This window comes from Mesocricetus auratus, unplaced genomic scaffold (genome assembly GCF_017639785.1).
Source record: "Mesocricetus auratus isolate SY011 unplaced genomic scaffold, BCM_Maur_2.0 Super-Scaffold_6730, whole genome shotgun sequence".
NCBI classification, from domain to species: domain Eukaryota; kingdom Metazoa; phylum Chordata; class Mammalia; order Rodentia; family Cricetidae; genus Mesocricetus; species Mesocricetus auratus.
Genome location: NW_024429184.1, coordinates 92,241,716 through 92,253,795, shown reverse-complemented (window position 1 = coordinate 92,253,795; position 12,080 = coordinate 92,241,716). Strand labels below are relative to the sequence as shown.

The 12,080-nt window shown below is 39.9% G+C and overlaps 1 protein-coding gene across 7 annotated transcripts in view; it reads right to left on the bottom strand.

Annotated features, from left to right (window-relative positions):
• The window catches only part of Fbxo38 (F-box protein 38), a 43,357-nt gene extending 35,667 nt beyond the window's left edge, over positions 1-7,690 (bottom strand). For 5 of the 7 annotated variants that reach the window (XM_021229843.2, XM_021229845.2, XM_021229846.2 and 2 more), the window contains exons 1-2: positions 7,541-7,690; positions 1,276-1,458 (exon numbers count right to left, since the gene is read on the bottom strand). In XM_021229843.2, coding sequence (XP_021085502.2) covers positions 1,276-1,403 — 128 coding nt within the window. In that variant the 5' untranslated portion in view covers positions 1,404-1,458; positions 7,541-7,690. Of the gene's footprint in view, positions 1-1,275; positions 1,459-7,534 lie in introns of those variants that run through there. The other 2 variants (XM_021229844.2, XM_040741722.1) reach the window with 2 other exon arrangements.
• Between the last annotated feature and the right edge of the window lie 4,390 nt (positions 7,691-12,080).

Sequence of the window (12,080 nt, the reverse complement as noted above, 5' to 3'; positions counted from 1 at the left end):
TTTAATCAAGTTTTACACCATTCCAATGTTATTACTATTATCCAAAGTATTTGCCTGAGTTAGTTTTTTAAGTTCTGAGCAACTTTAAAAAAATCAAGATTATGTTTTATCAAACTTTCCCTAGGAAGAAGAAATGTTATGTTTTTCTTTGGTAGATGCAGTTAAAAGCAGAGTTGAAATATCACACAGGTAGTGGGGTGGGGAAAGGCAGGGGATGGGTGCACCAAAAACATTTTATTCGAAAAATAGCATAATGAACCCAATTTTTCATAAGTTAATAAAAGCCGTACTATAAAAGTATGTAAGTACATTCTGAGTCAACAAAGGTAAGGTTTCTTAAGGGATACCAACTTTTTTTTTGTCTCAGAAATATGTTAAGCAATCACTACACCATCACAACAGGAATCTTCAGATAAAATTTTAGAAACCTACAAATAAAACTTAACCGATTTATTCAACACACTTCTAAAAACTTCATAGGTAGGAAAATTTTCCAGGTAAATAATCTAATCTAATGGAAAACCTAAAGGCCTATGGAATTACAAATGCAGGGGGAAAAAATAACAAGAAATGTGCCATGTATAAGACAAGGGAAATTTTAAGTATTGTGTCACATTAATAGAATAGAAAATGAAGACCAGCACGTTAACTATGAAAAACATGTGTTGCAATATAAAAAGGGGAAAACAGAGTACATGATCATGAAACCACATATCTACACCTTCAATGCAATGAGTGATTTGAAAGCACTGTTTTGCCTAAAATACCTCTGACCCCATCATTGGTCCATAGGCAGCGAATGGTGGACCAAGGATGCTGACTTGGGTCTCGTCTCTAGTCTTTGAGTGGTATGGACAAAGATAATGAATAAAGAATGAAAATAAAAGAAAATAAAACATTTTCTTTCTTGCTTTAATTAATGGTTCTAAACAGTCAAGTAAAAACCATAATTTTAAAATTGGAGGCTGGATAATACCTCAACAGTTAAGAACACATGATGTTCGTCTAAGACCAGGTTAGATGCTCTGCAAACAGCTCATATCACCTGCAGCTCCAGACTTAGGGGATCCAACGCCCTCTTCTGATTTTATGGTCATCAGACACTCACATGATAGACATACATGCAACACAGCACACAGACAGACATGCCAGCAAAACACTGATGCATATTCAATAAAATAAATAAATCTAAAGGAAAAACAAAAGCTCTATAAAACAAGTTTGCTCTTAGTTTTACATTTCAAGTACATAAAAGTGAACCAAAGAAAATCTCACCTAAAAATATGACAAAGCACTTCATGTGACAGTTGATTCATATAGTCTTTCGTGTCATCTGCTATCATTTCCTCTGGAACCTCACTGTCCACCAGACAGACTTTAACACTTTTCTTCCGTGGCCCCATTGCTGTGCTGCCCTAGTGTCAAAGAGCAATCTCCTCTGGTTTTAGTTCAAAACACCTAAAAGGCAAACAGAGTAGGAGTATAAAGCAGCACATCAAACTCAAACCCCAAATTGTCCCTATTACAGTGAGTTTAAATAATGTTCATTTGGAACTACTGATCTCAAAGGCCTAAAATACTGATGTTATTACAATATTACTATATTCAAATTTAGAAAAGTATTCATTTGTTCTAAAGACACAAAATACCCAAAGAACAGTTGGGATTATAAATATGAATTATTTAGCATGAATAAAACCCCAAGAATACAGTCCTATTTTCTAATTTGTATTCTGGGAATTCCTACCCAGGTGGTTCACTCAGTTTCTCCAGGCATCAATTTCCTCAGTATGTAAAGTAAGATCATTAAACTAAGTAAGAAAACTGATTCTTGCTGAGAGCTTATGATTCTAAACATACATCTAAAATTAATGTGTAAAGGGAACTCACAGGCATGAACCTTTCAGCTATCCATTGATGTTGCCCCCTCATCTGCCTGCCATCAGTACCAAGGATTCCAACATTTCATAAGAGCTACCCCAGCACAGTAGAGATTCTAAGGCATTCAGTTGTGATCTGCCAAAAATTATTGTTTCCAGGACAGAAACTTTTTAATTTCTCCATTCTCCTACTTACAAAGTGAGGACAAACCATACCTCCTGTGAATAGAATAAAATCAAACTACAGACTCTCCTTTAAAAAGTATACAGAATTTGTAATTCTGGAGGGAAAATTCACTTTTATAAAGCATATATGTTTTGTTTTTAAATAAATCCTTAGTAACAGAAGTGTAAGAGGGAAGGAACATGAGGTGAGCAACAACATATTTTGTTTTGTTCTGTTTATTGGAATGTACGTGGGAGTAACACCCAGACTGACAGACTGTCTGGGAATAAGTATGTTATCGATCATGGTCCGGATATGGAACAATTATGAAATACAGATCTCTTCTGTCCACTCTCTGTGGACAGAGCTCACAAGTGAAAGAGAATTATTCCAGTATTCTTTAATTCAGGTATGCTTTCACATACCTATTAGCAGAGTTCTCAATCCTCAACATGATGAAAAGTCAGTAAACAGCCGTCAAAGTGAGCATGCACTATACTCGGGGAGCCTAGGGACCTCAGAGTAGAAGGACACAGCTTCCTGAAATGCATATAGCTCCAAGGGATTCTCTGCTTCAGCAATAAATAAATAAATTCCAGTAGGTAATTCCTTTACTAAATGCTTATCAGACCACATTTTACACTGAAGCTACAGCTAAAAAAAAAATCAAAAGCAAAGTATAGACTAAGTCTCAACTATGATTTTTATCCAGATAGGAGTAAATGCCAAATAGGCCTGTTTTTGACAAAATATTAACAGTGATTACTTCAAGGAAATGAGAGCAGATTTGAACACGAAAAACGTACTTATTTTTATTTCCTATTCACCACAATCATTTGAGATTTTCAGATTGAGCATGCTTATAGGATTTCTTTAAAAATTAAAAAAGGAATGGAAATCAATGTTCAGGGAACCCTGGCTCCTAAAGAGTAAGGATCTTTCAAATCCAGCCTCAGCTACTTTTCTGAGCTCATCTTCCATCTCTTACCTGTGACTCCCTGGTACTCTCCAGTAGGACCAGCATCTATTCATCTTTCTAAACATGGATCTTTCCTTATATGTTATCAATTCTGACTGGAATAGTCATATGCCTTTAGTCTCCCCGAGCCCTTCTCCCTAGTCTAGAAAACTATTAGCCTTCAAAATCCAATTTAAATTTTAGGTGTTTTGTGAAAACTTCTTTCATCTGTATTCTATGGAACATAACATATAATTCTACAGCAATTGTATAATGGTCTATTGGTCATGTTTCTTGCCAGGAAAGGGCCTCAATCTCATCTCCATGCAACAAGTCTTCACTCATAATAAATCCATTATTCCACATGCATCCACTAATCATTTCAAACTCCTATGAGAAGTTTGCTGCTACAACATTCAATAATCTCACAGTAAATACCATCAGAGGTTAGTCCAATAAAAACACATAACACCTATCTCCAACATGTAAAACAAACAAACAAAAAAACTCTAAAACAGTTAACTCGTAAGCCCAATCTAGCCAGGGGCTGCCCAGGTGTTCAGAGTAATCCTCCAGGTACTGAACACCTGCTTCAGGTTCAAGAGTTTTGACAGTCTTTCAGATGACATGCTCCTGACATTTCCTGAGCCCGTTTGTCGGGTCCCATAAAAAAAGGCTTCTCTTCATCTTGACTTGAGGTCAGAGAGTTCAAAACTGTCCTTACTCTTCCAAGGTTAAAGTTATAAGACCTAAAGGCCTAAGGTGTGGTTAATGTAGGATGTTTGGTCTTGGTCACAGATGTCTTATCTAAGTAACAAGAGACTTGGTCAGACGTGTGGTTACTTTTAACCTTCAAGGTCAGATGAGGAGAGACTTAATCTAAGGCGTGTTTACCAAGTGTTTGGAGAATTAAGGAAGAATGTCTATTTCTTTCTTGTATCTTTTTTTTTATTTTTTTTAAATTTAAGTTAAATTTTAAAGTTAAGTTAAGCTTGTTTCACATGTAAATCCCAGCTATCATGTTTTTCCTTCATGTTAAGAGGTATCAAAAAGCAGTACAGAGGCCAGGCAGAGGTGGTGCATGACTTTAACCCCAGCACTCGGGAGGCAGAGACAGGCGGATCTCTATGAGTCTACAAAACTACATAGAGAAACCCTGTCTCGAAAAATAAAAAACAAAAAAAGGCAGTAAGGATGGAAGGAAACTGCCATAATGAGCCTTTATTTTCCTTTCTTCCCACCGTTTACACCCCATACCACTAAGCATACTGCTTCCCTGGAAAAATGCCAAGAAGGTTTAAGCTTAAGGAGTAGCAGGCTAAAAGAGGGTCTAGTTACCAGCAGCAGAAGAGGGATGAATTGGAGGAGTGAAGGACAGGCGACTACAAACAACACATAAATCAAATATGTGATGATGGTATTGGAAAATACCAATCGCTCTGGCTGGCTCTGAACCTGTAAGAAATGTTACTCTGACAGAAATGATAACCAATGCCTGAATATTCCATTCTGAAGGGCCCTCAGAGGCTGCCCAGTCACACTGCTGACAGTGTGTGGGTTACAAACTCATCTGAGAATATGACAGTGGCGCTTCACTCTCCTACTCCCATGCCAACAGAATTGCAAAAACTTCCAGAGGCTCTTTCAGATGACAAAGAACCAGAGTAAATTGGGAAGTCACTTGTCTGGGGTCAAATATTAAGTGTCAGAGCTTAGAAGACTCAGACTTCCTGGCCTACATACCATCCCTTATGACTGTCAGTCCTCGGCCACCACAGCTGTCTCTCCACATTCCAGAGCTACACCCCAATGCCTACAGATGGGCTTCAGGATGCTATGAGATTTCTGACCATACCCTTCTTTACAAAGCTAGGCTTCCACACAGTAGCCTATAGCCACCTGGGTAATCCTACAGATGGGCTTCAGGATGCTATGAGATTTCTGACCATACCCTTCTTTACAAAGCTAGGCTTCCACACAGTAGCCTATAGCCACCTGGGTAATCCGTCTTCATGCCACAGAATGCCTGTTTACCATTTTGTTCAGGCATCCCAACCAGAGTCTTAGGCCTGAGCTTCTCGACAGTGCTCTTGAAACGAGGTCTTTTCAAAACATACTTTGTCTAAGGCTCCTCCTCTTCTTCAGCCGTGTCCTCAGCTAACCTGACAAAGTCATTTGGGTTGCTCCCCAAATTGTGCCTGTCTTCAGCTTGAATGCTCCAACATTCCCTTGCCTGCAATTAAATTCTTGTAAGTGTGTCGCTCCATCATAGATTTTACTGCAAACTATGGCGCATAATTCAGAAATCACCTGTGCCTACCTCCAGGACTCCTCAAACCCTGACAGTCTCCCTGTACCTGATCTACTTGTCAGCATCTGGATCAGGGCCTACTAATTAGAAAGGAGTAATTACTCCTTCCCTCATCTCACAGAGGCACTCTGGAACACACATTTGTTTCATACTAGTACTTCGTTGAGGAGCCCTAAACTAACATTATGAAACTCGCAAAAAAAGGAGATTAAGATTTTTTTCCCACAGTTGTGAATCAACATCTCAACCTGTATCTAATCAGAGGCAAGTCTCTTTAAAAGACTCCGTTCTCTTGACTGCTGGCATCTATCTCAACCCTCAATCCCCCACTCATATATTTAGTTTGGTAAGTACAAGGTGGCAGCAAAGCCTTCCCATGTGCCTTATTCTCTTTGAGATAATTCTTTCTCAATCCCTTCCATTTACTAAGTTCAAATGACTGCTCATTTCCCTAAAAAACAAGCATAAACACAGAACAAAGAACCTCTGGAAACATACCAATGGTCTTACACTGCCAAGGTCTTTCCCGCCTGTGGTTTCTAATGCCTCTTTTCTGTTGGCATCCGTTTATGACAGTAACTTTGCACATCACCTAATTAATATTCTCAGAACATTATATGTATCTACTATCTAGGATATACTCTTTTACCTCGAAAGTGGCATCCATCCGCCACACTTCTGATTTAAAGGGCAGGGGAAACCTATACTAATGAAAAGGGCAAAGAATCTAGTTCAACTTTTACTTTACAAATAATGAATAAGAGTACCAGGATGACATACTGTCTGTCATGAGGCAGAAGGTATCATTTCTGAGGTAAGGATCTAGGCCTTCAATTCCAATTCAAGACCTAACTTCAGTGAAAACTAGTCTTCCTTTTCTCTTCTGTTACATTCTTTTATGTAAAGATAAAATGTGTACCGCAGGCACATGACCATTTAAACACACAGTGTTGTCTGAATTCCATCTCTGGGGAGGCATTAATCTCCCTTATGAGGCTCCAATGACAAACTAAGGTACAATTCCACCAAAGTTTACCCCGGGGAACTAATGTGTTTATTACACTTAATAACAGAGCATGACTGAGGAGCTACTTACAGGGGCCTGGTGGACTCAAAAACAGCCAGACTATCAAGTCTTCACCTGGTATGGATGACAGCTTCCTCATAGGTACCCATGGAGTCCTTCCCCCTTCAGTTAACCTTTCCAGACTATACACTTCGATACTTTGTTACCAAGAGGCCATATCCAATTAGGGCAGAATTACACTCAAATGGCCAGAAGGTGCAAGAGGGGGAGTCCTGAATCTCAGATGAGGGTTCCATGACCCATCCCCCATCACCTCCTTCCATGAAGGAGTGTCAACCAACAGGAGGCCCCATGCAGGGTCTTTTGCAGGAAGTCATAGATGCTCTGACAAGGACTGATGGCTGTAAAGCTTGGAGGATAGAGCTCTACAATATGCATTACAACACCCTTCCCCCACACACAGGACAATTGCAACATCAACATTCTGACGGGAGAGATGGGGTCTCTTCGGTCATCTAAAGCAAAAGTTAAAATTACAAGAATAGATATTTCTCAGTCTGTATCACACAGTATGTGCTTTCCACGTTCCAGTTTCTCCCGCCTCCAGGACAGCTTTACAGAAACCCTATCTTATCTTCCACTTGTGACGGGGTAGGGGGTGGGAAGGGAGATTAAGCCAGTGTCTAATCCAACACTTTGCTCTGACTGATGAGAAATTCCAGGTTCAAAACAAGGAAGGGATCTACTCAAAATAGAACCACCAAGTAAACAGCAACATTGCGACCAAAAAAAAAAAAAAAAAAAAAAAGCAGGGTCTTCCATTTTTTCGCACGATGAATCATCCGCATCATACTACAGCTAGTTAGTTTCTCAGCACGGGCGTTCCTCAATGGACTGACCTAAACGACTCGACACTAAAATCCTGAATTTGTGACGCCCAGAGTGTGTGTGTTGGGGGAGGGGCCCAAAGTCCGGGCGAACCCTCTCACTTCGTTATGAAACCGAGACCCAGAGAGGGCTCTGCAAGGCGGAATAGAGGGCTGGATGCCTTGCAAGGAGGGCCTGCAAGGCCAGACTACAAATTCAGACACTCCTCTCTCGGTCGCTCTAGGCCCCAAGAGTTCCATAGCCCGAGAGTGAGGGTCTGGGCGGTAGGAGCCCCGGACCCCTCCACCTGCCCACAACCGCGCACCTTCACCTTCGCAAAGGCCTCCCAGGCCGCGGCTCTCTTACGCCGGCCCTCCGTCTGTTTTTGTGGTTGAGAGGGACCGAGAAACGCGACAGACTCTTCCTGCCGCCCCCACCTCTGCAGCGCTTCCGCTTCCGCCGCCTCTAGAGCCTTCGGAAATACGGTCATCGGGGGATGGGCCTGGGCGGGCCCCCACTGGGTCCACATTGGGTGTGGCTACGTCCCGGCGAGACAGCCATGTTCAAAGTGGCATTTTTTTCTTTCCCTGAAGCTTAGCAACCAACCCTTCTTCCGGTGATGTAGATGTTCTCCGCCGGAAATGACGAGCTTCTTTTGACTTCGCTTCTCTGGTGTTGATAGTCTGTGATCCTGTTTATGCTCTGGCTCTTCTCGTCTTTATCTGCAAAATGGATAGGTGCAATAAAGATGTTTCCTCCAGAATTTATTTACCTAAAAAAAATAGGACCCTTGTTTTCGAGGGGTGTGGGTAAGTGGAGGGAAGCAAATATACTATTAAATTCCTTATGTGCTTTCGAGCATTGTCTTTTCATGGATGCGGTTTATAATCTCTTAAACGCCAAGATCTTCTTATCAGTTTTTCATTAATAAACGAGACACTAAGCCTTTGGCTTACGAGCCGAAGTCAGTTTGATCACTTTTGTTTTATAGCTAGATTGTCTTCAGAGAGGATAACTGTCACAAAACGGGACTGAAATTGATTTTTTTAATGTACAGATCCCTTGTCAATGCACTTACTGTAACTAACACGAATAGTACCTAGCTCTCTCTAGACACCCAATGGGGACAGAGTTCATGTACACAGGAACATTTTGAGGCTCAATTAGATAAGAAACAGGGCGGGGGAAGTACTAAATATGTCTTATGGGAACACCATGCACAATATTCTAATTTTTATTTTATACAAGACTTAGTAGATCTTCCCTTTCCCTTACTAAGGATCAGCACCCTGAGATGTAGCTTTTCTTTCACACTTAGAGATCCCTGTGTCTCAATTTGGAGCTCTGGTGGAAAAACAAAACTTCATATATGTTCATGGCAATTTTCTTACTTCATGCTTTCTGTAAGTGAAGAAATATGTATACACTCATGTTATTTATTTGTGGTCAATATATTTGGACTTAAGTAAGCAAGAGTACGCTCTCCCAGCCCCCAATTCCCAGGTTGTTCTGAATAATAAATAGGAATTTGATAATAAAGTATATAGGGCCTGGCATAATACTGGACAGTAAAGTTTATTTCAGCACAATTGAGTTGTTTCTTTAATTCAGTTGGATATATTCTTCAATTTGATGGTCTTTCTGTGCTTTTAAAAACACAGCTATCACTTCATAGGAAATAAACGATAGTTTATTCTGGAGCCAAGTGTGAGTGACCATGCCCTGAGAACACATATTCAAGTCAGCCCCCAATCAGAAATGCCAATGTGCAATAGTTTATCATAAATCAAAGCTTCTAAAATACACTGGCAGAAACATCAGGTAGGGGAGTTAAAGCTGTTATAAACCTGAGATGTTAGCTCATGACATATTATCCTTTGGTTAGTGGAAGACAGTGGTGTGTATGAACATTCCAAAGTGATTTGATGTCATAGCTATTCATGTAGAGTGGCTAGTTCCAACTCTAGGATAAATGCCCCATTTGTGGACACTATTTTCATCTGTTTTATTATATTGGTATTATAGCTGATTTAGTTTGAAAATACAAATGAAAAGCCATATTATAGAAGAAAACAGGTGACAATGGATTATTTTTTTAGAACTTTAATGAGTCTCTTTTATGTACAAACTATTAGTAAGACCAAATGAAATACCAGACCTGTTAGAAATCAGCATTTTATTTTTTAACCAAATACTAGTTTTTATTTAATGGTTAGCCAAGAAAACAAAAGCAAAGAAGCACAAGGTAACATGCAAACCATGCTTAGCAGGGTAGACCAGCAGAATATCAGACAGGGAAACTCACAATAGTGCTTGAGGATGGAGCTCAGTATACACCCTCAGGTATGTTAGCAGTGAGGGACAGACATGGCCATGTAGTCATCCTTAGCAGCCTGAGGAGTTCCCTTAAGCACCAGAGAACTCGATGCAGTATAAACCAGGATTTGTGACTTCAATGGTGAAAGGGATTTTGGGACTGGTTTGCATAATAAAGACATTTTAAGTACAGGCTTAAGCATGAGGATTAAAAGAAAAAGCTACTCAAGAAAAAAAATGTAAGACAGATTTAAGTGTGAATACAGCTTTCCAAAGTAGTGTGGTGTTTACAAATGGGGATTCTTAGTATCTTAAAATAGTATCTTAAAATGGGCCACAGTCCTTTCCTTTGATATATAAATTTGCTGTTAGGAGATGAAAAAGTCAGAGATGAGAATCGGGCATTGTTTTCAGAACGCGCGCGTGTGTGTGTGTGTACATGCATACATATGTCTATAGTTTTAATCTCTAAAAAATGTTTAATTTATTTTTAGTCTCACCTTTACACTTGTAGTTTTTAGAGCTATTATTATGATGAGTTACTAATTATTTCTTTTAGAGGTCATTTCACATTCCCATTAAAGGAGCCTGTATCTTTGTGGATGAAAAAAATACTGCCTAGGACTTTTAATTAAGTGTACAAAATAAACCAATTTCGAGGTAGTAAATGTTTCCCATTGAGAGGAATCTTACCTTTAACTATATTTTCCCATTTTTTTAACTTGTTAGTTGAGTTAACACACTAATTCAACACAAAACCAACCCAAACATGCCCCATTCCTTAGACGTGGGAGAAGAGTCTAGAGGAAATGAAAAGAAGAGGAGGAGGAAGGGGATAAGAAGGAGGAGACATGTATCCAGTTTCAAAATACCTTCAGAGATCTGAAAGAAAATAAACAACTGAATGTTGAGTCAAATGCATTGGAAGCAAATAAAAAAACCATCTACCGAACAAGTTCTTTAAGTAATCAGCTCAGAATAATCAAATGGACTGTTAGTCCAAATTAAGAGAGAGCCAAATGGCTTGCAGGCCCTAAGTTTCTGGGGATACCTTGTTTCCAACAGGTGACTCCTGCTGTGAAGTGTATTTTTGGAGCCCCATTCTGGGAGTCATAACTATCAATGCAAAACAGTCCTCACCTCAAAGAGGATAAAGAGAAGCAAAAATTTGTTCTAGAGCCAAACATAAGTAGCAATGGTTGGCCCACAGAACATAAATTCTGGTTGCCCAATAGGCAGTTATTTCATGAACTTTTTATAGTAGCAGGAAAAAAGAAAAGTCATAAATCAAGGCACCTTTCAACTGTGTTGGTGGCTACATCAGGTTGGTTGGCTAAAGCAAGATGGGAGAGTCTACTATTGGTCTTCAATGCTACCTGGCAACACTTTTAGCCCTTTGATTGGTGGAAAACTAGGGTTTTGTTAAGTTCATATATTCCAGAAGTCTTTTGTCTGTTAAAATGTTAGGCCTGACAAAGAAAGGAGCAAGAAGTAACTATTTTGTAGCATAAAATAGCCCCAGATAAACTGTAACTATGGTCTAGACCTGCAACATGCCAGCTTCTCCACATCACTGAAGTTTGGCTCACTCAATCAACATTTACAGACATAGCTTACTCCCAGGAACTCTTGTCCACAGAGTCAAAGGAAAGGCAGAAGGAATTACAAGAAAAGCATATAAATACTATCCTCTGCATTTTACTGTATCACCCTCCTAGCAGAACAGATGCCACCCTCATAAGACCAGGTGTTTCTGCTTGCAAACAGTCATCTCATGCAGGCTTCTTTACTGTTGCTATCCTTTATGGTGAATGGTGTAGGAAAGGACATTGAACCCCCACCTAGGTATCTAGACACTCCTTTCAACCATTCTTGCACCTGGTCTTAGGAGTCATGGAGATATGCTAGAGTATATAGAGTGGGGAAAGAGGGCCTTATGTGCTCACGGAGGAGTGATCATCTGTTCTGGATGCTGACTTTCATTGCTTTAGGGTCACTCATGCCTCTGTCCATACCCCCTCACCCAAGGTGTGTATGTAAGCCTAATAAACTCATTGGGTCCCAGGTGAACTGCAGAACTCTCAAACTTTAGTTTGCCATTTCTTATAATGAACATGAGGATACAGGATAAGAGAAGCCCCAAACTTGGATCACATGGGAAAACTAAGGCTGTAGAGGAAGAAAGATTGGGAGGTACAAGTGATAGAAAACCATCAGGCCTGAAGTTTAGTTTAAAAGCCGTAGAAATTCAGGTCTAGAAAGGGTAAGACCTGAATTACCTGTTTGTCATCCAATTGGCAAGAATTCTTCACATATATGTAAGTGTGTGTAATGAAGTTAAACTACTTAGTGTTAATGCTTCCCCCAAGAGCCATAGACTACCAAAATCACCAGTATCAGGTATGAGAAAACTTTATAAGTTCTTTGTCAGGGGGGTCCAAGGTATGCTCCACCACATGCCACAAAACAGTATAGTATGTTGCCATTGCCCTGAATTTCTTATGAGAAGTTGAAAGTGAGTGCGTGTTGCTGAAGACACTCGACATTTTGGACAT